General features: G+C 32.1%; 1 protein-coding gene and 1 pseudogene across 1 annotated transcript; both read right to left on the bottom strand.

The window, feature by feature from the left end:
• Nucleotides 1-266: 266 nt before the first annotated feature.
• LOC129307819 (NAC domain-containing protein 82) lies at nucleotides 267-3,868 on the bottom strand. Its single transcript, XM_054948732.1, has 5 exons — nucleotides 3,772-3,868; nucleotides 3,099-3,572; nucleotides 2,715-2,992; nucleotides 1,703-2,158; nucleotides 267-821 (listed from the first exon to the last, which is right to left on the bottom strand). The coding sequence occupies exons 2-5, from the start codon at nucleotides 3,253-3,255 to the stop codon at nucleotides 660-662; spliced, it is 1,053 nt and encodes a 350-aa protein (XP_054804707.1). The 5' UTR covers nucleotides 3,256-3,572; nucleotides 3,772-3,868; the 3' UTR covers nucleotides 267-659.
• Nucleotides 3,869-7,718: 3,850 nt separating this feature from the next.
• On the bottom strand, nucleotides 7,719-18,780 carry LOC129308647 (phosphatidylinositol 4-kinase beta 1-like; annotated as a pseudogene).
• Nucleotides 18,781-25,893: the final 7,113 nt, after the last annotated feature.

Here is a 25,893-nt window from a genome sequence, read left to right as displayed (position 1 = left end):
AATTTAACAATCAAACTACAAGCACTCAACTATAAGAACCTAATTTAAAATTAATAAAAGCTATACAACCAGTACAATGTACATTAACTTTTCGTTTTCTTTATAATCCAATTCTAATAGGGGCAGTCAGAAGCTATAGTATGATATAAGCCTCTGCATATTTCAATGATCTTACCGGGACATGTGCAACAACAAACAATACAAGTCCGCCTACTCACCAAAATATAACCCCGGATATAAAAAATGTTCATCCAGCAATATCAACATATAAGAACCAGATTTGAACATTCACATCAGGTGACATCATGTCCATTTATTATACAAGTGCTCCAAATAGAAACAAGGTCATGATAACATTAAAGGATAATATAATTTTTAGTTCATAACTTTTCTCTTAATTATTGATTTAGTCCTTTAACTTTAAATCAGTACAATTCAATCCTTATAATGTATTAAGTCAGTGAAGAAACTATAGAGATTGAATTGTTAATGATCCAAAATTCATGGACGAATTGATAATTAAGAAAAAAATTTAGAGGCTAAGTCATTTTTCCTAGAATTAAAAATGAAAGGTGCAGCATGTAAAACTGTGAAAAATGTCTCATCTATGAATTCACAGACCATTCTTCTTCTGGAAGAAATGGACCCCACTTCCAGGTTCAGTCTGGCGGGACATTGGTGCCAAGGTCCCGCAACTCCAAGAAATCATCAAACACCATGGACATACTACCAGCACCATAGATTTGGTTTGTATTGTTAAGGTCTCCCAAGTCCTCGAAAATATCTTCAGTATCCTTGTCCATAGCAGAGTTACCATTCTCCTGAGAAACCATGAGAAACGCACCATGTTTGCATCACATTGATTCCGCAGAAACAGGATGAAGTAAAGCAAGCATATAGTTGCTCAAAATACAGCTTTCTACTTATTGTAAAGACTACCTTGCAACTCTCAGCAACCTACAAGAACTGCCAAACAGGACAGAGAAAGCTATCCAAGCTCGAGAATATATATATATATATATATGACAATTAATAGATCAGAAAAAAGCTAAGAACTTTCAGATGTAAGTATCAAACAAAGTATTGCACAGCACAAGCATTACAGCAGAAATAGGCATAAGCTATCAAGCAAAGGAAAAAAGTTACACAAGCATCAGAGAAGTTAGTAAATAATGAGGCAGAGGAAGGTAAAGATGGTATCTGCCAAGCAGAAAGCCCTACTCAAATAGTCTGGCTAATACCAACTATGCTAGGTACACAATCCTTCTTTCAGCCCATCACTAGGCTTAAGATTCAATTAACAAGATATCCAGAGATAATTCATCGAAACATCATCTTTCAAGACTTCATTCCAAACAATCCGTCTTCTTGTCATCTGGACCGATCACATAAAGATTCAAAACATATATTCATGATAAGAAAAAAATAAGCATGAATTTATTGATAAAATATTTAAGTCACTACAAAACCAAAGTGAATGCGTAAAGAATGAATACTAAGTAAAAGGTGGAAGAAAATGGAAAAGAAAACTATAGAAAAAATATTCAAGTGCAAAATGTAAGGGCCACACGAAGTTGTCGAAAACATGCCATTGAGAAGTAACTGCACTTAGTTTAGCAAAAAAAAAAAAAAAATAGAATACTTGTACCGAGACTTTACAAAAGAATGCACAAGAAAGAAGAAAAAGAAATAGATTGTGCACCTCGTTGTTGTTCTCATTCACAGCCACTGTGTCATTCTCTGTGAAACAATCCAACATTGCAAATAGACTGTGCACCTCGTTGTTGTTTTCATTCACAGCTACTGTGTCATTCTCTGTGAAACAATCCAACATTGCAACAATATCATCATCAGCTGGAACTTGAGGCCCATCATTGGGTATAACTTGATCACTTGGAACTGAAGGATACATAAGACATGACTCTGGTGATGATCCAATGCATACACTCGCAGGGGGATGACCGTAAGTTGCTATAGAACTGCCAGGTGTATTAGAAATGGTAATTGGTGCATGCACACTAACTAATGGGAGAGATCCTAAACCGTCAATTTCTCCGTCATCATCCCAGTCTTCATCATTGAATGGTCTTCCATATTGTGCACCATTCCTTGGACCAGGACCATCTTTTTGGAAAACCTTACAAAGCACATAGGAATCCTGCAATATGCATGAACCAAGAGAACAAATTAAAAAATATTCTTGGCATGTCAATTCAAAATATACAAAAACATATAGAAATAAAAAAGAGAAAATGGTGTTTCCATGCGTCAAAGGTGCAACGTATCAATTAAAGGCACCACATGGTGAATGCAGACATAACCCTCAATTCCCATGTGACATCCAAACTTGCAGCATATCTTATTCATATGAATCAATTTTATGGTTTTAAGATGAAACAACATAGAACCTCCGTTAATGCCATAAACAAGAGGCCGTATCCGATTCAGGTAGTTCAGGCATCAAGATACGCTCATTAACAAAAGTTTTTCTTCAAGTAAGACATAGTAAGACATATATCAACATCAGCAATTTATACTAGGGATATCTCGTCAGGCAGGAACCCCTCAAATAATTTTCACAAGAGAACTTATTGGTACATGTATTTCCTCAATCACAGTAGTAAGATTACTTCACAATATACGGCAGCTATGTAGCAAGGCCCTATATCACCCAAAATAAAAACAGATAAAGAGAAGAATAAAACTCCAGTTACCTGTGGAATGCCTTTATCAATCAAATCCTCATCTTGGAGCCTAAATTCATGCATGACCCAATTAGTTCTCTCTCCTTGAGGAGCTCTGCCAGTGTGAAATATCAGGGTTTTTATCATTCCCACAATTCGATCCCTGTCATGAACAGGTCTATCCCTCCCAGTAGTTTTCCAGTATCCGACTTCCGTAGCACGATTCATTCTGGCCCCACTGGCATATTTCTTTTCTCTGGGGCAAAAGAAGAACCATTCCAAATCTCCGGTTCTAAGATAAGATTTATCTGAAAGGCAAAGAAATTAGGGAACATAAGACAGAAAGAAGACCCACAAAAAACAAAATAAGACCCTAAAAAGGCACTCAGGAAAGGAAAAAAATATGTTGCGTACCTGGGAGATCCCATGGAGCGTACTTGTATATTGCTACTTCTGCGATCACACCACCCGGGATTTTCTTACCCATAACCTTCCTCTTCAGAAAGAATCTGAGGAGCTCAACATCAGTAGGATGAAATCGAAACCCAGGAATCAATTTTCTCGTAGCCATCAATAAATCTACAAAGAAGCCTCGGAGCCAAGTAACTTCAACGTCCTACTATCTAAACAACAATCTTCTCACAAACAGTGAAGAAAACAAATCTGACTGGCTAGTGAAACCCCGAACCCCAAATATGAAACACTTGAAGGGAAAAAACAATCGAAGAGAAAAGAAGAAAATCAGGAACCCCGTGTATGTCAAGTCCAATGCCGAAACAAAATCTTCCCCGTACACCAAAGCCTCCCCCGGTTCATGAAGCTAAAATGGCACCCAACAATGGATGTCGATCCCTTTTGGAGATAAAAAGACATCTGCACAATGGAACCCTACAATGGAAATCATTAGACGCAGAACAAGGGCAAAGCTTTCGCATCGAAAAACAAATTTCATGAGAAAAACTGGAAATTTCTGCAGCGATTAGTTCTGGGCGTGATTGATTTCACTTGCGGCTACTGTTAGTAGTCCAACTAAGTGGACTTGAACAATCAACCTCATAGATGGCGGGAGATGAAGCACGAAGCTTACCAGGGAAGGAGGCGGGCAAGACTCTCCAGACACACCAAATGCTGAACTCTGACAGAGAAAAAATATAGCGAAGGTGAGGGATTTTATAGTGGACAAGTAAGTGACTGGACCCTCTCTTACCGCGTTACGTCGCGAAGCCCAATTTCCTAAAAATTTCAAAAAATGTTTCCTTTTTTCTTGTTTAAACTATTCCCTGGTATTTTTTTTCAAAAGATTAGATATAAAAAAAAAAGAACAAGGTATTTTTAATATTTTAAAATATAATTATTATTTTTAAAAAAATTAATAAATAAATTACTTTATATTTATTTTATAATAAAATATTTTTTAAATAAAAATAAATATGAAAAGATAATGCTAGTTTAAAAGTAAACAATTGCTTTATTTTAAATAAAATTTAATTAAAAATACCTCATATTTTTAAATAAAGAAGTATATATTTTTCATATTTGTTAAATCGTTAATTATTATTATTTTAAATTTTAATTATTATTAAATTTTAATTGTAAATTTAATTTATGATTAGGCAAAGTTGGAGAATTTTTTTCATTTTAATACATATTTAATAAATTAAATGTTATTTCTTAATTTTTTTAATTATTAGAAGTTCCTTATAATAAAAGTTGTAAGAAGTATTAGTTAATTGTAGTACTGGGTGAAGTAGAAATCCAAAAAAATTACATTTCATTTTTCAATTAATGATGAATAGTACTTCATTCGTTAAAAAATATAAAAATATAAAATATTTTTAATAAAATCTTATTCTAATAAATTAATTAATTATTTTTAAATTAATACTATCTTTCTATATTCATCATTATTTAATAGAATGTTTTATTTAAAAATAAATAAAAAATAATTTATTTATTAAGAATACTTTAGAAAAAAGCAAATTAATTATAAAATGTACATTTTTGAAGAAGAATGTAATATAATATAAATTATTTTAAATTACAAAATGTCATTGACTCTGCTTAGTGCATAGCGCTGCTTAAGGATGTTTTTTAATTTCAATGATTTATTTAGTTTTAGTTATTTAGGCATGCTAAGAATTGTTTTCATTTCTAATACATGAAATAAATCGTTCAAATTAGTTAAAGATCAAATATATACTCAAAATGAAATATTAGAAAATTTAAACTTAAAAGTTATCCATCTTTATATTTTCATTTTTTACTAAAAAATTTAATTTCATTTTTATTGAGAAAAATTGAATAAGGTTATTTAAGTTATTTTTATTGCAATTATAATAATTTGAATATGGTTAATATTTTAGCACCCACACAGACACACACATAGAATTATAGTAAAATAAGTAAAATGTCCTATATTTTTAAGTGAAGAATTGAAATTATTTAAAATTTAAAACTTAATTATAAACGTCACTTAATTTCTTCATCATATCATTTCATTTCATAACATACTTTAAGTGAATCTCTACTACTTTTAATTTCAATTTTTGAGAAAACCAAGTATATTAAATTGTAAACAACGGACCAACCATGTGTCAACTATGTTTAAATATTTTTTAAATTTTTTATAATTTTAAAAATGACAAATAATACTAGGATCCAAAATATATAAATTTCCTAGACATACTTGAAGTTGTCGGATTCTATTTAAGACTATGTTTAAGTTTGGTAATCAATTTACAAGTTTATTCTAGATTGAGAATCAAATAAAATATTGAAAGTAGCAAATAATTTCTGAAGAGAATGTTTATGAATGTGAGTTGGATTTAAAATTAAAATTTGCCGTCTAAATTCCAAATTCTCAAACACACCTCCTGGGCTCCTTCGAGAGGTTCACTGCAGAGCGCGCACACGAAGGAGCCTAGGAGGTGTGTGCGTGTCTTTTTTGTGAAATTAAGGCAAGCGTTTCCTTGGATATCTCTGCTTTGAATTTGTGCTAAAAATATGTGTGTGTGGTGCTAAAATATTAACCATATTCAAGTTATTATAATTGCAATAAAAATAACTTAAATAATCTTATTCAATTTTTCTCGATAAAAATAAAATTAATTTTTAGTAAAAAATGTAAATATAAAAATGGACAACTGTTAAATTTAATTTTATAATATTTCATTTTGAGTATACATTTCATCTTCGAGTGGCAGCCTATGCACTAGGCCCATTCCCTTCCCCACCCCCATCTCCTTTTTTTTAAAAGTGTTTATTTTCCTTTTGGTTTTTTTAACTTCAACAATTTCAAAGTAGTATTAACTATGTGAGTGTAATATAATGACTATCTCGCTTCGTTCTTTAAATATAGGTGGAGGGTTCAGTCTCATTCATATAAATGGAAAGCACTTTATAGTCAGTCATTTACTCTTTTGTAGATCCTACAACGAAAGGGATTAATCACTGCTATCGATGATAAATATCTTGGGCAACTAAAAAAAAATTTAGAGTAGCATTTAACTCCCCAGCACCACAGAACATAACACAAGCCACACACACTTCTCTCTCTCTCTCTCTCTCTCTGTTTTTTTTCCCCTTTTAATGCTGTCATCCAGTGATCGGATCAGGTTTGGGTTTGTTTGTCTGTGTTCTGGTACAATACAACCAATCGCAACTTTCATCAAAATTTATTGCAAGGCTAACGAAATTAACAGAAAGGAAAAGAATTATGAAGGAACACCTTTCCTCTTTTTTCTTAATTAATGATAATAATTACATCAGCAGCATCAACGGATAATCATAAATATTAACTCTATATATTGACTTTTTGTCAACTTTCTTTAAATAAAATCCTTACATATTCATTGGATTAATGACTTGATTTTTTTTGGATTTAGAACTCTTTGGCAAAGCTCGAAAGGAATATACCAAGGAAAAGGAGCTAGCCAATGGTGCAGATCGAACCAGGCATTAAACCAACCACAATATACTTTATTGAACTGTGGTCAAAGTGTCAGACAGCATTCGATCAGTCTTAATTTAAATAATAAAGTTTAAATATTATATATGAAAAGGAAAAATCTTTTAAACAATATTTAATTATATTCTAAATGATTATTTATTATTCATTACAAATAATCAAAATTATCAACTATGTTACATTAACTATCTAACTAAACTAATACAAGCTTCCATTACCAACTAAAATCACCAATGAATTATCGCACGCACGCCCGCCCTCACATATAACACTAAAGAAAATTAACCAAAAAAAAAGAAAAATATTTATAGAGATTTGAAAAAAATAAAATGATATAGTTCTTGACAAGTTTTGATGAGTTCTTGATCGATTCACTTTCCCCCCCGTTATGTCGGTTTCAGTTTAACTAGTCCAGTCCCTTGACAATATTAAGAGCAACATAAATTTAAAAAAGAAAAATACTTATATGTTTAAAGTACTTATTTTCAATTAAATCAAAATTTATGTATTTTTTATATATTATTTATTCCATAACAATTTTTTGTTATTAATATTATTAACACATTAAAATTCATGTATTGATTTAATTGGATAAAAGTATACTAAATACATAAAAATAAGGGCGTGAACCTTGTTCATTTAAAAAAAAAAATAACCACCCAAAAATAGCACATTCTTTGACTTTGGATCAAAATTTAAATGGTTTAGATTAAATTTAATTTAATTTTTATTGTTTTAAATAACATTTTATTTTAATCAATATAAAATCTAAAATAAAAATAATTTCTTAGTTGTCACATCTAAAAAAATAAATTTATCATATAAAAAATTACAGTTTGAAAATTTAGATTTGAATTGTCCAAAATAAATTGAATTCAGATCTCATTACAATAATAAGTAAGCAGTGCTCATGACTGTAATTAACACTGGATGTGAACAACAAACACAAGAAAAATTTGTATCATTATCAGAGTTACCACTTCACATTCCAAGAACAAGAGACATATTCATTAATATATATATATATATATATATGAATATATACTAAACTTTTTTAGGACACGAAATGCATGTAACTGATTCACTATACGGCCTTTTATTGCTGCCCCTTACATACAGCCTCCTTATACTCAATATGCTATTGAAGATTATGAAAGTACAATTTGTGTGGGATAATACAGATACACTTTGGTTAGATGTAACTGTATATACGCTGCCAAAGAAACAACTGAAATCCATCCAGACATGTCACCAAAACTTCATACATGACTGATTGACATGGTGAACAAATTTCAACGTCAAGATAAACAGGCTCTAATACACAAGATACAATCAACATCATTAAAGAATTTTGCTCACAACTTGCCAGTGTAAATTATTGTAAGAATCAAACTCTGGGAACAGAGACACTATTGACCAGCTGAGTCAGCACTTCCCCAATCATGAAGGTTGATCCATGAATTCACCCAGTCGCACCAGGTGGCAAGTACCACCTTCCCAACATTTCAAAGCAGCCGCAAGCCTCTGTCGATGAACCAATCACAGTTTACCCAGCACAGGTCTCAACAACCAATTAACATATGGTATCTACTCCCCGTTAGAATCACTGTACAATGTGCAGTTTTGGAACATTAAGGATGTTACTATGAGTTCTCCAAGCAGCAGAATTTCTCATCGCATGCAACTAGAAAAAAATTACAGAAGACCGCAAACTATAAATTGGGCCAGGTAGACTGTTCAAGTATTTTTGCTCAATCTGTTTAAATCTCGATAACACCATGAAAAAAGAGGCTACAAACTGCTGCCAGTTAGTTCTTCCCTCTGCCAAGACTCTAAAGCCACTTCACATGGCCCCCCATCCACTCAATTGTGCAAAGCTTGCTCTAAATGGAACAAGCTGGTGATCACCATTGATATTATCTCATAATATTCCATTCAAAACTCTCTGGTAGTAATCATACTGCCGCGTTCGCCATGCATCAAGGCTACTGCTAATCAGCGAAAGCACCAAAGAGACGCATTGCTGTCAAGCCAAAAAGGAAATAAAAAAATGCAAAATACTAAACTTTAACGAAAGGAGTCTACCGTTTTGCAGTTAAAACATAAAATTGAAATTCAAACCTCTTCTGTTAAACTGAGATGAAATCGTTTTCGTAAGTTCTGTATTGTCCGTGGACCACCTTTAAAGCATGGGAAGCCTGATTCCTGATCCCAACAATCAGAGAAATTCAAGGTAAATACAGCATCAATCAGTATTTCCAGACTTTATCTTCTTATGCCCGACATGAAAAGATGCAGCAAAAGGCACACAAAGGTAAATGTACACTTGGGCGTCAAGATTATAAAATACTTGGTACCGGTGAAACTTTGGAATCAATCATTTACTAAATGAGGTGGCCCGCAAATGCAAGATTCAAAACAAAAATCATTTACAAGCAATGGGGTAAACAGAAACTTCTCTCTCTAAATCTCCTCTACAAAAAGAGATGCAAGGTAACCTCTACTTCATCGTCAAGGTAGACTGTAGTCTCTCAATATGGTTTATAACTTAGTGTTTTCTAACTGTGAAGCAACCAAAATACATTGGAGAGTGCAGAAATCCTGCCAACAAGCTGCCCTTTACGTAAGACATGAGCATCCAATTATCCAAAATACCATTCACCGCTAAGCATAAAGGCTATGCACCACACTTACTCTATATTTAAAACCTAAGTATAAATTAAAAAAAGGCAGAGGAATTAGCCTCTCAGTACTCAGCTTGCAAACTACATACCACTGAACTGAGTCATATAATTTAGGGAATATACCTCTCTAGGTCCCTATAATTGAATCACGTTCTGCTTTTAGTCTATATAGCTAATTTTCATGATTTTCTATTCTTTTTATTTTCTCTGTCTAAAACATTAGTTCCTTTATTTTGAAAAATACTCAGAACGACCACAAGGTAACCAAACGGTGCTAATTTTGCCAAGGTCCACTACCCTAATGCCTCCCTCTTGCATGTTTTCATTTTTATAAGTGAGAATCCTTTTTCCGTTTTTTGCGACCAAATTTTTAATCAGACAATTTTATAATTTTTTCCAAGTTAGCATGTATTTTTTCCTAATCATTAGATGAGTTTAACAGTGTTAAGTTCACCTAGCATTTGGGCCAGCTCATGATCCTTTAGATTATTTTTTAAAATAAAGAAACTAACATTTTAGATGGAGCAAATAAAAGGGATTGAAAACCACAAAAATGTATAGGGACTTGGAGCAGTATTTTCCCTATAATTTATCTAAAATAGGCATGCGGAGCCCAATGAGTTAAAATGGAGGTCAATAGGGGGCAGCATGGATCAGGACTGGCTGAAAGACCAAAAACTAGCCCATAGCAAAGTGCACCATAGTCTTATCATGAAAAAACTGGAATTACCATTACAAATGTCAACAAGGCATTAAAGGTATGTAGGCTACATAGAGAGTGGAACAACAGCAAGCAGTCAACTATGTTACCTGCAACATCTCAACCAGAAGAATAATGCGCTCAGCATGTTTTTGACAATTAAGGAAGCCTTGAATGCATAAAACCTGGAACACAGTGCAATGCATCCAGATAAATTTAGCTGACAGTAGCATAGTTCAGCAGTTTCAGGCAATATCACAGGGATAGAGTGAATTTCATCAGTACCTTGAAATAATCAAAGAACTCACTAGGAATACCTTCAACATCAGAATCCATGACCTAGCACAATCACATCATCAATGTAAATGTATCAATTGCAGCTACTGTATCAAATCACAAAAACAAAACCTCAGATTCACCTCAAGAAGTTCTCGGGTTAATTTGAAAGGAGCACTTTCAAAGTTAACACCACCAGGGGAATTTGAAAGCATGAAGCCAAAGTCAATATGTATGATATGGCCTTCTTCATCCATTAGAAGGTTCCCATTATGCCGATCCTTAATCTGTACAAGAAGAAAATAACAATGAGAAGTGTAACATAAATTCTTCAATGACAATGAACAACAAAAAGGAATACTTGAGCATCTGTTTAAGCAAGAAATACATCAGACACTAGTAGAAGGGAATGCATGTAAAATCATTATATAAGAGGTTTCACACCTGCAGAAGGTAGCAAACGAGGGAATATCCAGCCATACTCTCAACAAAATTCCTCTGAACCAAAGGCAATCAACATGAAATATACAGTGTTTCGAAACAAGAAAGAAATGCACGTGAGAAGGTCATAAGTAGAATATATACTAGCGTAGCTAAGTGCAGTTCAGAATTCATTCCACATTAAATCATCTGCCTCATTGCATCTCTAAATTACCTGGGCAAGTTTGAAACTTGGAGAATTTTCTTGATATTTGGCAATAAAGAATTCGCGTAAACTTGAAATGTTGGGATATCTGCTTTTGATAGAATGTATGGAAGCCTGAAAGCACCAAAAATATCAGATAAAAATGCCAACAATTTAGACATTTCAGAAAAATTAGCAACCATAATTACCGTATCTGGAATGGTTTCAATAAGGGCTGTGAAAGAAGAACTGCATAAAACTTCATAAGGTCGCAACCAGAGAGGTAGACCAGCTTCTTGGAATATATCTGACATCAAAATCCATTGATTTTAAGCAACTCATTGTAAAGAAACACAGACAGACGAGTCTTCATCCTGGAGTAATCTGGCATCACAACACAGAGAAACAGGATCCAATCATGTGTCATCAACAAAATACACCCAACTGGTTCACAGACAACTTCACTTATGGTTTTGCACATACTTCCATTTAAACCAAAATCAGAGCCTTCTTTCCTCTCATAAGAATCTCATTGAAATGGTTGCTTTAGTAACTTGTGGGTTTTACGTGCGCGCACTATTTTCGTTTTTATTGTAAGCTTGTTGGTTGTGTTTATCTGTTAGATTTTGCGACATTTGCAACTTGTAACTTGTTTTATTAAAGTATAATGAGATTTTGATATATTTATGTTACCTAAAAGTTTTAACACTGCAAGTATATCACAATGAAAGGATCTTAAGATCTTTGAACAAATCTTACAGTTTGATCTATATTGACCCCAATCCAATCTTACATAAGATCTCAATGTTGACAACATCGCATCTTATTTGAAAACATACACCGAAATTTTTTAAAGAAAAGAAAAGAAAGAGAGCAAAACAAAGTATTTGCAAAAAGCATCATAACAGATCACAAGTCATCATTGCATTGAGAGGCAAAAGGGGGAAGAAATTAAAGATCACCCACCATAGAAGTGAGAAATAAGTTGAACTGCCAGATGCTCTTGTCTGCAATCATCACCAATCTTTACAATAACCTATTTAGAGAAAGGAATGGTATTGTTTTGGTCAAATAAAGTGAACTGTGGGACAGATTATTATAATTAATCACACCTTACAGGATAATGCAAGTAAAATCATAAAGGGCATGAAAAATAAACTTTTGTCAAAGTAGAAAAATTGGGATTTTCTTAATACAAGCTATATAAAATTTATGTCTAACATATCAATATTGTCAACCCTGACAAGATATTATAATCCATACCGAACTGCAAAACCTTTTTTTTTTTTTTTAACTTGAATCAATGATCAATTATTTAAATAAAAGTTAAGGAAATTTTTTAAGCTTAATAACATAAGATTTGATTAGATGAGGCTTTTCTTTGTGGTAAAATATAGTTGATCAAGAGAAGGGACAACAAATTTATTGATGCTCACAACAAAAAAGAATAAAGATTTTCAACTCCAAAGCCAACATTGTCAAAGAATTATCAGAACCAACAAGATCCTTGCTTTCACTTCATTTTCTATTCATGGATAAGCACATATGCTTTAGTCAGGCAACTAGTAAACCCCCAGCAGAAAAGTTCAAGTATTTATTTAAACGGAATTCTCTTCTAATTTTTTTTTTCTTAAAAAACCCTTGAAAACCAAAAGTCATGCTATTCTTTTGTCTAGTTTTTAATTTGTTTTCAACTAAAAAACAATCCATTAACCTAAATGTCTATTTTTTAAGAGGAGCATAATTTATTCATTTGTTGAGCTCACAACTTTTGAAGACATTAACAACTAAATGGTCGGAGCAAATTCTTTAAGAATTATACTAAAAATTAACATTTAAGAATTCCTTCATACATAAATCAAGTATAAACAATTACATTAAATTAAAAAGTTTACCAATGTACAGCAATTAATCAAGAACTAATCAACTTGTGTAAAAGGAAAAAGAAAAAAAGAATGTCAAAAATATCATTTTCCTATGTGAAAGGTATGTACCAAACACTATAGGTTGATCAATAGTAATCATTTCAAGGCATTGTTAAATTCAATGACGATAAAATCTACTCCTCTTAATTTCATTTATGCATATTCAGATATAATTTGATGATGAAGAAAATGAAGGTGAGAATATTATTGTTACCAAGCTTGGGGCAGGGGAATGAAATGGAGGGAATTGGAGAGAGAGAAAAATTGAAGTCAGATTAAGTATGAATTCTGTGTAATTTCAGCAAAAATCAGATAAGAGGAGCATAATTTATTCTTTTATTCATTTGTTGCGTTCACAACTTTTCAAGACATTAATAACAATTAAACGATCAGAGCAAATTCTTTCAAAGAATAAAATTACTCACAGATCGCAAGTCCCAACCAGGAAAATTCCCATGTATTGAAGCCCTACGAATTCTGTCTTTCTTTGCCTCCCAAAGTTCACCAGACAATGCATCACCAGCCTTGGGCATACTTCCATTAGGCTTTTGTATAAAATTATGTCAGATATGACAATTTGGCACTCCTAAAGTGCAAAATTAAACAAAAGACTAGAGTTATGTGATACCCTTGGTTGTGCATCTGATGAATCCTTACCAGCACCTTTCAAAGGGAGTCCAAGATGTGCTTCACCTTTTGCTGCTGCAGCCTACCAAAAGTTGAAATTTCAGCAGCAATATTGAAATTGTAAACATGAATTGGGAACATATTATTAAGTTGTCAAAATGATAACTGAGAATCTAGTTAGAAGAAGTTATAATCCCACTTTAAAAGCATAATTTACCTATATATTAAAGGTGATAAAAGAAGGCAGCTAAACATGTAACAAAGAGATAAATACAATTGAAAGCCAGCATTTTAACCTCCAGTTCTCAACTAAATTTAGACAAAATAAAGCAATTCTAATTTACTATAGTACACTTTACAATCAATGGACGATGAAAAACACAAGATTTTATGCAAGATACTTATCATTAAATAGTATTCTTAGCAATCATGAAAACCAAATAAAAAGATTAACCAGACACATTTTTCCTTGGAGGGGAGACATGCACTTAGGAATTGTTTTGGTACACTAGAATTTCAAGTCGCCACATATCTTGAATATCATGGAATCAGAAATGTGTGGACTAATCTATATATATATATATATCAAAATATACTTTTTACTATTCATTAATATTCATTTCTATTCTTATGTCTTATCAATCCACAATATTAATAAATACTTCTTTTAACTTTTATGTACTATCTATTTATTATATATAAAGATGTTCATTGGCACTGTTCATTACTTTACATTCCTGTTCCTAATGTTACATCAACCAACAATAATTTTAAACAGTCTCATCATTTTTTAACTTCACTGTGTATCTCCTATTTCTTTTTCAAAAAAAAAAAAAGACACCTGCCTACAGTGTTGGGAGCAAGTTATTCTAGCTCATCATAAAAACTTGGCTGCATAAAGGAAAATAATGTGAATCATAGCAATAGTAGCACTCAAAATCGCTCAAAGACTCACCTTGACTTCCTCTGTTGCCACTGTACTTGGAACACGTCGATGTTCCTTCCGCCATGGTGGTGGTCGATCCTGAATATCTTCCATTCTAACCCCAGAATCCACAGTCAAAACAACTCACACCCACTCCAAATCACTGCCATGTCCTGATGATGATACTTCTATTACACCCTTTTTAAGAGTTGAAGCAGGACTATGACTGTTACCGTGTAGATCATACACTTCAGACTTCTCTACTTGGCTACATAATTGTGTTTCCACAGAAAGACTTACACTGACAAATTTAACTTTCACCTCAGATGCATGGGTCATTGCCCTGTCAATCGCTTGTGCAGTTGATCTGGACATTCGATCATTGATATCGCGATACACCTCATGCGTAGTCCATAACGGACATGCCCAAGGTGGTGGTTTTTGCAAGAAAGCATCTCCATTTGCCAAAGGAATACCACCTTTAGAGAGTTTCTGGGAATAGGATGCCTCCTTGGAATTGCTATAATACATATTTGAAAGGAAGGAATATGCGTCAGAAAGACAAAGTATGCTTCTCAATTTACTAACTACATTTACACAATGCTTGAAGATTATCATCCAGTAAATAGTACAGACTTGGCATTTCACATTTCAAAACTTCAACACAAATCAGGTAAGGTGCCTTCTCCCTAGAATTTAAGAGAATAGCTTCGTCTTCAGGTATATGAAGCACACGATATATTCCCTTCCTCAGAAGAAAACAAACCCCTAGAAATATTTTATAAGCAAGTTCATATCCGAGCAAGAAGACAAAGGAAACTGAAAACAATGGGAAATGTAATTTTCCAACTGCCCTGCTGTAACTTAATAAGCAAACTTAAAAATGATTTCACAGCAAAGAACAGCTAGCAGCTAAAACTACTTAATAGGAAAAAGAACTTGTCATTGATTGGTCTAGCAAGAGCCTCTGATAAAGATGAAAATGGAAATTTCTAATGATTAATTTCTGAAGAGGTGAAATGCCAATACAATGACATAATTTTGGACCACAAAAATCTTTCAGAACACTCTTTGAAAATTGCATTTCAGTTGCTCAGCCGCCAGATACAGCAGATACTGAAAGTCCTAGTGCCCGTAAATGAACTCCCTCAAATGATAAACAAGATAGTTGGCAAGTACCTCCTATCTTTTGTGCCTCGGCTATGTGTAAATTGATATCTGTAAGTGACTGAAAAACACAGAAGAGACAATATAAATCTGTGCCAGAAACATGAAAAGAGGGGGGGGGGAATGAAAAACTTGTACAGAACATATCCATATTTATGTATGCAACTATATCAATGAAGTGAACAAGCCATAGAAAAAGGAAAGTGTAAAAGAAATAACCTCACAAAGAGCACTTTTGCGATCTTCAATTGGAAATACATCCACTAGCACAAATGATGTCTCACATAATGTATGAACAAAGTCTAATGACTCATGATATGCCCCTTTACGGAACTGTGAGGTACAGTGATTTGGAAGTGGAGGCTTTGAGTTTGAATTTTCGCTCTGTCGCTGTGGTGATCCAGGACACTTCTGCCAATTTGATATATCAAATAAATTGATGAAATAAAAGAGTAGGAAACATGAAGCTGAAACAATAGCATGTAATATTTGGAAAAGTTACCTTCTACTTGATACTTAAAACCAGTAAAGGAAATGAAAATAGACTTCACAATGCATTAAGTGTGCAAGTCCCCCTCCAGCTCTAACCCATTATTAATGCGTGCAGCATATCATGCTTTGGATACAAAAGTTACTGACAATACAACCATCTATATTTAATTTGATTCTCAGAAAGAAGCACAGTAAATGAATGTCTAAAATCTTAACTTCCATAATTCTCCAATCATAGATTAATTTAATCTCCCAGTAGGGTAAGTAGAAGCAACTAGTAATGCTAGAGCACATGATCAATTAAATTGAAGAAGAAAGAGCAACATAAAGCCAAGGACAACTACTTGGTTATAAGGTCAAGGACACCAAGTGGTTTTGACAGAGTCATGGAGCTATGAAAAAAAGGGGCATATATTTCACTTATGTTTGCATACAACAAATAATATTGTGTTGATATTGACAAAAAAGTAAGCGCTTGGGCAGACCCACCTACAGTGCATGTCAAGTAGAAAGCATTTTTTAAACCAAATGAAAAAAAAAAAAACAGGACCAAAACATATGAGAAGCCTATGAAATGGACCATGTATAGCTCATTTAAGACTAAAAAGTAATCAGCTATGGGACACTAGATATTATTTACACCTAATAGTTTGTTTCCACCATACAAATAAATTAGATTTCAAATCAATGTTTAACGGACCTCCTTCTGCTTCTTCAACCCCAATAGCTCTGAATCTTCAATTGAACGGTCATGGTCTCTGAACAATTTGCCAAAAAACTTTTGTGTACCCGGACTACTTTCAAACAAACCACCAGAACTCTCATTTTCATTGGCTGAGCTACTTTTAGCATCTTCAGGGTGAACACGAAATAGTCTTTGCAACAAAGGAACATCAGAAGCCTCTTCTTCCTCACCATTGGAGGCATTCTCTTCAATTTTGCCATTGGCATCTTTTCTATCCTCAAATACATCCTTAAAGAATTTCCTGAAAAACCGTTCTTTATCCTCCTCTTCAGCTGTTTTTATGCATTTTTCTTCAGAGTTAGAAATTTCCCCATTATCAGTTAGACCACTGTTGTTCCTTCTATTGTCAATTTTTTCCTTGAAAAGGTTACGAAAAAATCCTTCTTTCTCTTCATCCTCTACTGATTTAGGGTGTGTTTTGTCCTCAAAATCGTTCTTGCTATCACGGAACAATCGCTTGAAAAATCCCTCTGAACTTGAGATTAATTCCTCATCCTCACCTTTGCTGTCTCTTAGGAGCCTTCTAAAGAATCCATCTTTTTCAGAGTCTTCATCGTTGTTATCAGATGACTTCCAAAAGAGAAAGGCATCTCATTTTTTTGAACCCAACTCATCATCACCTTTGCTATCTCTCAAAAGCCTCTTGAAAAAACTATCCTTTTTGGAATCTTCATCGTCTTTCTCTGCAGACTTCCTAAATAGCAAGGCATCCCTAACTTTTTGACCAGGAATGAATTTCTTGAATATGTTGTTCTCATCAGGAGACAACTGATTATTATCCTCTTGCAAATTATTTCCTGAAGAAGGTGATGATGATAAAGACTTCTGAACAGGAGGTGAAGATGTGAGTGACAACGAGCGGTGTTTTGAAGATAGCAACTTATTCAAAACTTGGTTTTTACCACCAGAATTAGAAGGTTCACTTTGAGGCCTTATCAAAGGAGGCCACTCACCCATTAAGGTGGCTGCAATGTGGCACTTTTCCAGAATCCTGCTAATCCCTTCATTATCATCAGAGTCCTCAAGCTCGGCCAATAAAAACCAGTGCACCTTCAAAGCAATCTCAATTGACTTCGAGCACATGTCTATAACAAATCTATCCAGGGAAGGGCTAGGCTTATGCACCATCATGTAACAAATTGGGAACAAATAACTCTCAATTCCCTGTAACGGGAGGGTATACATTCGATTACAGAGATAGTCACGTACCCCAGAGTGCTCATGCTTGTACAAATAGCTAACAGCAATCCACTCGCAGAAGAATGCCGAGTCAAAAAACCTGATAAGCCACCCATTTTCACCAGACTCACCAGACAGGTTGGGCCTCGATGTGATTTCCCGTGGCTCATCTGTCACCCCACGGATCAGCCCTAAAAGCCTCACCATCGCCAATTGACCATCATCAACCCTAATTTACCTCGAAGGGAATCGAGAGGGCGCCTCTCATGCCGTATCAAAAACACCTTGATTTCAATTGTCAGCAACTAATGCAAGCTAGTATAAACCCTATAAATCCCAAGATGATTCACTGAAAACCGTAATTCTCCCAAAAAAAAAATCAATATTACAAATCGAGTCGGTTATCTGATTCAAACACCTACAGTGCAAAGTCAGGGCGCAGAGATATTGAGCAGAAACCTTGTACCATTTATGCAAATGGAAGAAAAAAAGATACTGTGCTTCGTTTCCAGAAAATTGAGAATCAAATACAGCAACTGCACCAGAAATTATCGAGAAATTCTCGGAGAAATCACAACCCAGCTTGAATTCCAGAAACGTAAATAGCTGAAGTGTGCATGCAGAATAAAACACGGATTAGAATATTGAACAAGAGCGGGTAAATGAAACGAATGCCCAATGGATCCTGCTGCTTCTTACAATTGAGGTCGTCTGACAGCAATGGTTGCGGTGGCACGGTGGCGGTCGCCGTCGTTAACCTCTCAGATAGACCCGGACGAAGGTGAAAATTATTATTATTATTTATTATTTATTATTATTATTATTATTATTATTATTATTATTATTACTACTACTACTACTACTACTACTACTACTACTACTACTACTACTACTACTACTACTACTACTACTACTACCAGGGTTATACTATCATCAATCATCATCATCGTGATGTACTTTTTTAACCCTCTAATTTTATATTAAATTTATCTTAACATCTTAATTTTATAAAAATTTTTTAATTTTTTATTTTAAAAATATTAATTTTATCAACCAAAATAAATTTATATTAAATTTTTAAATATTAATATATTTAATTTTTTAAATAATAATAATTGATACAAAAAATAATCATTTAGAATTAATAATATTAGAGTTAGAGAATTAAAAAAAATATTTTATAAAATTAAAAAATTAAATTAAAATTTTATATAAAGTTAGAACATTAAAGATAGACTTTAGTCTTATTATCATTATTTTAAAAATGAAGTAAATAAGTAGGAATTTTTGTTTCACAATTCATTTGTTTTGTAGTAATTCTTTAATTCTTAATTTTTTAATTACTATTCTTTCTAAATGCTAAATACTAGAGGCTGATTTCATGTAATTGAATTATTAATCGGTTGTTTTTTAAAAAAGAAAATAATGCAACTTATTTTTATTCAAAAAAATTAAAAACACACTAGCTTATAAAAAAAAATTGTACACGAAGAATTGCCTCATCACTCCGAAATACCGATGTATTTCTTATTATATGTCATTTGATGGGTACTATTAATTAAATTTTTAATATTAATTCTATTTAAAAATTATTAATTATAAGGAAGAATGCAGTACAAATTTAAAATTTTTTTATTTAAATACAAAGAAAATCACAATTTTATTTTATTTTTAAACAAATTTAATTGGTTATTCTAGTAAACGGGTAAGATGAGCCTTAAAAGTAAAATTGTCATCATGAACAAGCTGGCACGTCTATACTGAATTGCCAAGGAAGATCAAGGCAAGAACAATGGAGTTTGCGATTTTGCTGTACTCTGGGGTAATGTTTGCAATCTGTGACAAAGATTATTACAAGAGGAATCAAAGATATTTGAGTCTACACTGAAAGTGCACAAGCGATTACATGATTACAAGAGACGTTGCAGGGGATCATCCATTTCGATACGTAATTAATGAAGCCCGAGATTTGATCAACAAGGATTGGAATATCAGTTTCAAGAGAGCGTATAGGGGGAAAAAAAGCGTGAAGCCATTGTGCTAGCCAGAATTGCCAAATTATTTTGAGCATCCACTATGTTGGCTGCATGAGATGGGAATGATGAGAGGTCCGAATGATCTTTTTTTTTTTGTGCCAATATGTGTGAATAATATTAGTTTTTAATGAAGGTCAGTTTTCATTAAAAAAAATAAAAAAACTAGAACCTAGAGTCAATGGGGACAATTTTTTTATTTTTTGCCCTGCATACTAAAAGTAGTGGATTTGACCATATAAATTAGGTTTTCTATATGTACAAGAGTTGATATTTAAATCTCAACCACTTGGTTTAAATAATAATAAGATTTCTATCACGTATGTTATATAAATAATTTTAGTAAAAATATTGAAAAAAAAAAATAATAAAATGAACAAGTCCAGTAAAAACATGCTCTTTATGGACCATAATATAATGCAATGATAATTACTTCATAGCTTTAACAAAAAAGGATTTGGTGAAGCCTTAATCTCTTAAAAAATTAACATTTTCTCAATTATACTTTCATTGGATACACTAGATAAATATCTTAATAATAATAGTTGAAATTCTGATGTATCTTTTGTTTTTAAATGAATAATAAATTAAGTAGATGTATAGTTAAAAAACAATTATAAAAATGATATAATGTCTTATATTTTAGATCAAACATGACTTTTAAAAGATGTTCTATATTGTTATTTGATTTGAAATGATAGTTTTAATAAGAAATAATCATGCATAATATTTAAATTATTTTAAAATTTTATTCCTCTCTCACCACCCATTATTCCAAATTTTGTCAAATTCACTCCTCCCATTATTTTAAATCTAAAATTTTAGATCTAACTATTTTTCTTTTTCTCTTTAACTTACTCTGCACCGCAACCCTTCACATAAATCTAGATAACTATCATTTTTCTCTGTCTTTCTCTTGTTTTTTTTTTCCAATTAGTGGATTTAAAACTAGCATATTAATGAAGGAAAATTAAAACTCCACTCCATATTTAAATGAAGCATCATAAATTTGAGGAGGACAATTGCCCATCCTCAAATATAAATAGGTCCGCCGTTGAGAGGAGAGGACTATAACACTTTAAAATTTACACCAATTTTTTGTGAAGATATAATTAAATAATCAAACCTTAACTATTAAACACTTGGTACAATAGAAAAGTGTCTATTATGATAATAAAAAGTAAAATTTAAATTTTTAAAACACTACTATGATAGAAAGAGCTTTAAATATCATTTTCAAATCTTGTCACGGTTAAAAAGGGGACTATCATGGTATTTAAGAATTAAAATTATTTTTATAAAATTTACCATAGTGGAAAGAGTTTTTCTCACAATAACGCATTTCTCAAAAAGAACTACCATAATAGAAAAGCTAATCATAATAAAATAAACCTATCATGGTAAATTAGAAACTAAATAAGTTAAATAAATGGATACTAATGGAAATCGATATTAAATAAAATGTATCTAATAGGATCCAATTGAAAACAAATATTTAAAATCCATCATTTCACTAAAAATCTTAAGCACATTAAAATCACGGTTTTCAAGGATAGTTTAAATTCAAAATATCATTTCAGTCACTCATAAATAAGCAATAAAGTGATTTAAGTGTTTATCCAAAAACAATTACATAGAACTCTGGTCGAATAAATAATACTTCTCAAACATGAATTTAATTATCAATACTCATTGTGGGCCTAAACAACACTTTTCTCAAATTGGTAACACAACCTAACCAAAGTCTATTCTATAGTGTAAACTTGACACAACATGTCTACATTTAACATCATTTAGCAAACACGTCCTAAACAAGAATAAAGTAAAGTCATAGTTAGGTTACAGCCACCCAACACAATTATATAACAATATCTAAATAATCAACATCTCAATGTTAAATCATAACATAAACATTCCAAGAAATTAGTTATGACCATGAGGGACAAATATAATTCTTATGGCAACAAATGTAGAGTCAACCAAAATATAAAGGCCACATGCTTGATTGTATTTAAAGATTTCCCTAGGTTAGCAAGTATGCATTACTAAATCAAAAAGGTAAAAACAAAAGAACTAGTGTCTCATACACCGAGTCTAAGCCTCCTATGCTTCTCTAGCTGGACTCACTCCTATAAAAATATTAACTATAAGGAATGAAACATAAAGATTCTAATAACCAAAGTTAATATGTAATGATGCATGCAATGTAACTAACTATGTGATTGCTAAGTGAGACATACAAGATTATTTCCAAACACTAGTTATCTAAACAATTCAAACAATAAATATTTTACATGACTACATCTTATATCCTTACATCATGTTCGGAATCAAGTCACCCGGTCAAAAGTGAGTTAGTCGAAGTTAATAGCCACTCATTAGATCTAATGAGGACTTATCACGTAATAAGTAATTTTTGGACAAAATTTCTAACAACGCATATTTCAAAAACGTAACAAGTCATGCATATTACAAAATTTTCAAACAAAAAAACACAACAAAAATTTCAAACAAGAAAACACACACACGCATGCACGCACGCAAACAAACAAAACTAATTTTTCAAACACTATAATATACTTTCCAGACACAATTTGATATGCCAAACACAATAAAATTACACATAATCAATCACTCATACCTTATCATATATTAATAATCGTTATTTTATGGTTTGGACAACAAATTCCCTTTTGCCCCTAGACCCATTATTAACACTAATTTAAGGTTAGTACATTAACCGATCTTCCAACACTTATTTTAACAATTCCAAAACATTAACAAACTATAATTAACTCCTAAATCCCTTGTAATATCAAAATTTCATCCTTCTCATTCCTCAAATTCGTTCAAAAATACACCAAAAATAAAAAGGTTAGTCTCAAGCCATAAATCATTATTCCAAAGCTTTACGAACATTTATATATATCCAAATAAACATCTAGTCATCAGAGAATCATTCCAAAAATTTGGATCTAATACAAACTCAACAATATAGGCCAAGGATTCAACCTAAAATTTTCAAATTCAAAATCCAACCTAAAAAATGTTTTAAACATTTATTGCACTCCCAACAACCTCAACAATCACATTTATATATCATAAATTTTGATTAATTATCCCATAAAAAAAATCCTAATTAGAAAATCATTCTCAATCCAAAGAAAACTATGTAGAATGGTAGAGAAGAAGGTTAAAGACTTACCTCAAAGGGTTGCAAGGTTCGAATGTAGCTCCAAGATATCAAAAAATCAGGCCTTAGTGAGCTAAGATGAAGCTCTCTCTGTTTTTCCTTTCCCTCTTATGCATTCTAATATGAAACGCACAACATGGATTGATATAATTTTGCTTGTCCATAAGTGGTTGTGATAGTGTTAATTCCGTCCATGTGTGAAAAAACCAAATTTAAATAGCCCTCCACCTTTGTCAATGTCCGCGAGTGGATGAGCCTTGTGTAATGCTCATGCACACACGGACAACATCATAATGGCCAATTATTACTTAAGCCCACAATTTTTAGCCCAATCCCACCCAATATCTATTTTGAACTTTTAGTTAACACTCTTATATTATTCTAGGTGCAATTTAATCCCTGATTAAGTGCCTAAGTAATTAATTTCCATCCATAAACCTTAGTGACACATAATTCCCAATCAAAACCTCAAGTTCAAAATAAATCAAAATTGAATCTTCAAAGTACACGTTCCCTAATTAAATCCTAAATCTTAATTTAGTCCTTAAATACATATAACCCCCTTAATTAATTTCTACTTAAGAATTAGGATGTTATAGGGATTATTACCCTAACATTTGTAATGACAAATAAGTATCATGAAATGTGATAATTATTTTAAATTCCTTTATTTGACATAATTTTTGTTGTGAAATTATGTTTCTAACTGTAAGTAAAATAACAAAAAGCATTGTTGTTAATAATACCTAAACTAAAATTGATAACAACAAAGGTAAAGTTGTTAATATAGAAAGTATATTAGTTGTTATTTTAGTTATGCAATAACAAGTATGTTTTCGTCTTAACAATTTTAGCTCAGTGATTAACAACTTCAATTTAAATATTAACAATATAGTTGGTCATAGCTTCAATTTAATCATGCAATAACAATTACGCTTTCAATATTAACAACTTTACCTTTACTATTAAAAACCTCAGTTTAGGTTTTAACAACCACAGTTTCTATTATTTTATAGAGGTTTAGAAATATAATTTTACAAAAAACCATGATAAACAAGTCCCTCAAAACTTCAGAGTAATTACCTACTTTGTAGTGTTATTTTGTCATTTGCCTATCTTGAGGAGATTTATTTGTCATTTTTCCTTATTTTTTTTAAGGTAACCTCTTTCTATTCTGAAAAAAAAAATACATATGACTCAACAAGATATCATGTATACTTTAAAAATTGGGAGAAAGGCAGTTACCATGTAAAATATGGAATTAATGATATTTAGGTTATTGACATAATTTTTAAAAAATAAGTTATAAATATTGATTCAAACAACTACAAATAAGATCTCTATATTTTTTGCAGCTGTCTCCTAAATTTGTGATTTTGTGTTGTTGAATTTGCAACTCATTTTCTCAATTTTAAAATTGGAAACAAATTGTATTATATGAAAATACTAATTAAAGATTTAAAAGACTTACTTTACATTTTAAAATTTGTTAGGACTATACTTGAATAAAATGATCCCATTGGAACTCCCTTAATTCAATCTTTTTAGGCTATAACTCATTCTCCCTTAAAAATTTCATGGGGATTAAAGTTGTGCCTTCAAGCTTTGGTTAAGAATGAGAGTTGTGCGTGAGAGAGGCAAATTCACTTCTAATTGAATAAGTAAAGACCACTTAACTAAAAAGTATTAGTGCATGTCAAGATATATATATATATATATATATAGCTCAAAAAATTAGTGGTAAGATTTAGTTATTTCATAGGGTTAAGGTGAAAATCCATCCTAGAAGGCATCTAGCAAAATACAATTAGTGTCATTAAATATTTAATGGCACAATGTCACCTCAACATTTTTAGAAAGGTGAAATATCAACCCATGCTAACAGATCTAAACATTTGATTGTTAATTAACATGACTATGTAGTACAAAACTCAAGAGAAAGATACTCGCTTTGTAAAAGTGTTCTATTTATTTCTTGCTTTCCTCAAAAAGTCACATTGAGACCTTATCTATACTGTAGTCTAGGCATAGAACTTGTCCAGATAAAACCTTAATGGTGTGTGTAATAACCATCACAATTAACCCACTAATTAAACCACACTGCCATGGTAATTTAAGATTAATATCCCAACTTAACCATCTCCCTGATATGAAAGGCCTAACCATGGTTACAAAGGAACAAGCACAAGTTAAATGAAAACTCTTTGAAAATGGGATCCCAATTACATCAATTTCCATAAATTATTTAAGCTCAAAACGCAACAAATTAGAGTAATCTAACAACTGAAAGCTGTAAACAATCCTAAAATAGAATTATCCAACATCGTAGGGACAAGAATATCATTTTTTAGAACATAGCCAAACATCATAACTTGATCTCCTAAGTCAATTAATCAAGCATGACAATCTCAAGAGTCCAATACAATAATTGAACTAATAAATCAACTAATCAAAGCAACATTTTAGAATCAATTAACCATATCAATATCTCTAGCCAAAACACAAGCTTCCTAAACTTGATTTAACAAAATGGCTAGACATACAATACTTATCGATGCCAAATTTATCAACTCAACTTATCATAACATCTAGCCAACCACAAGGCTCACATGAGCTTGATCCAATCAAAAAGGGCTGTTCATACTCAAACATATAGTCACAATTCAAATAC

This window comes from Prosopis cineraria, unplaced genomic scaffold (assembly GCF_029017545.1).
Source record: "Prosopis cineraria cultivar Desert tree isolate PC_DT_omini unplaced genomic scaffold, ASM2901754v1 PC4, whole genome shotgun sequence".
Lineage (NCBI taxonomy): Eukaryota > Viridiplantae > Streptophyta > Magnoliopsida > Fabales > Fabaceae > Prosopis > Prosopis cineraria.
Note: the sequence above shows the minus strand (reverse complement) of the source record. Positions and strands in the feature narration are given on the sequence as shown.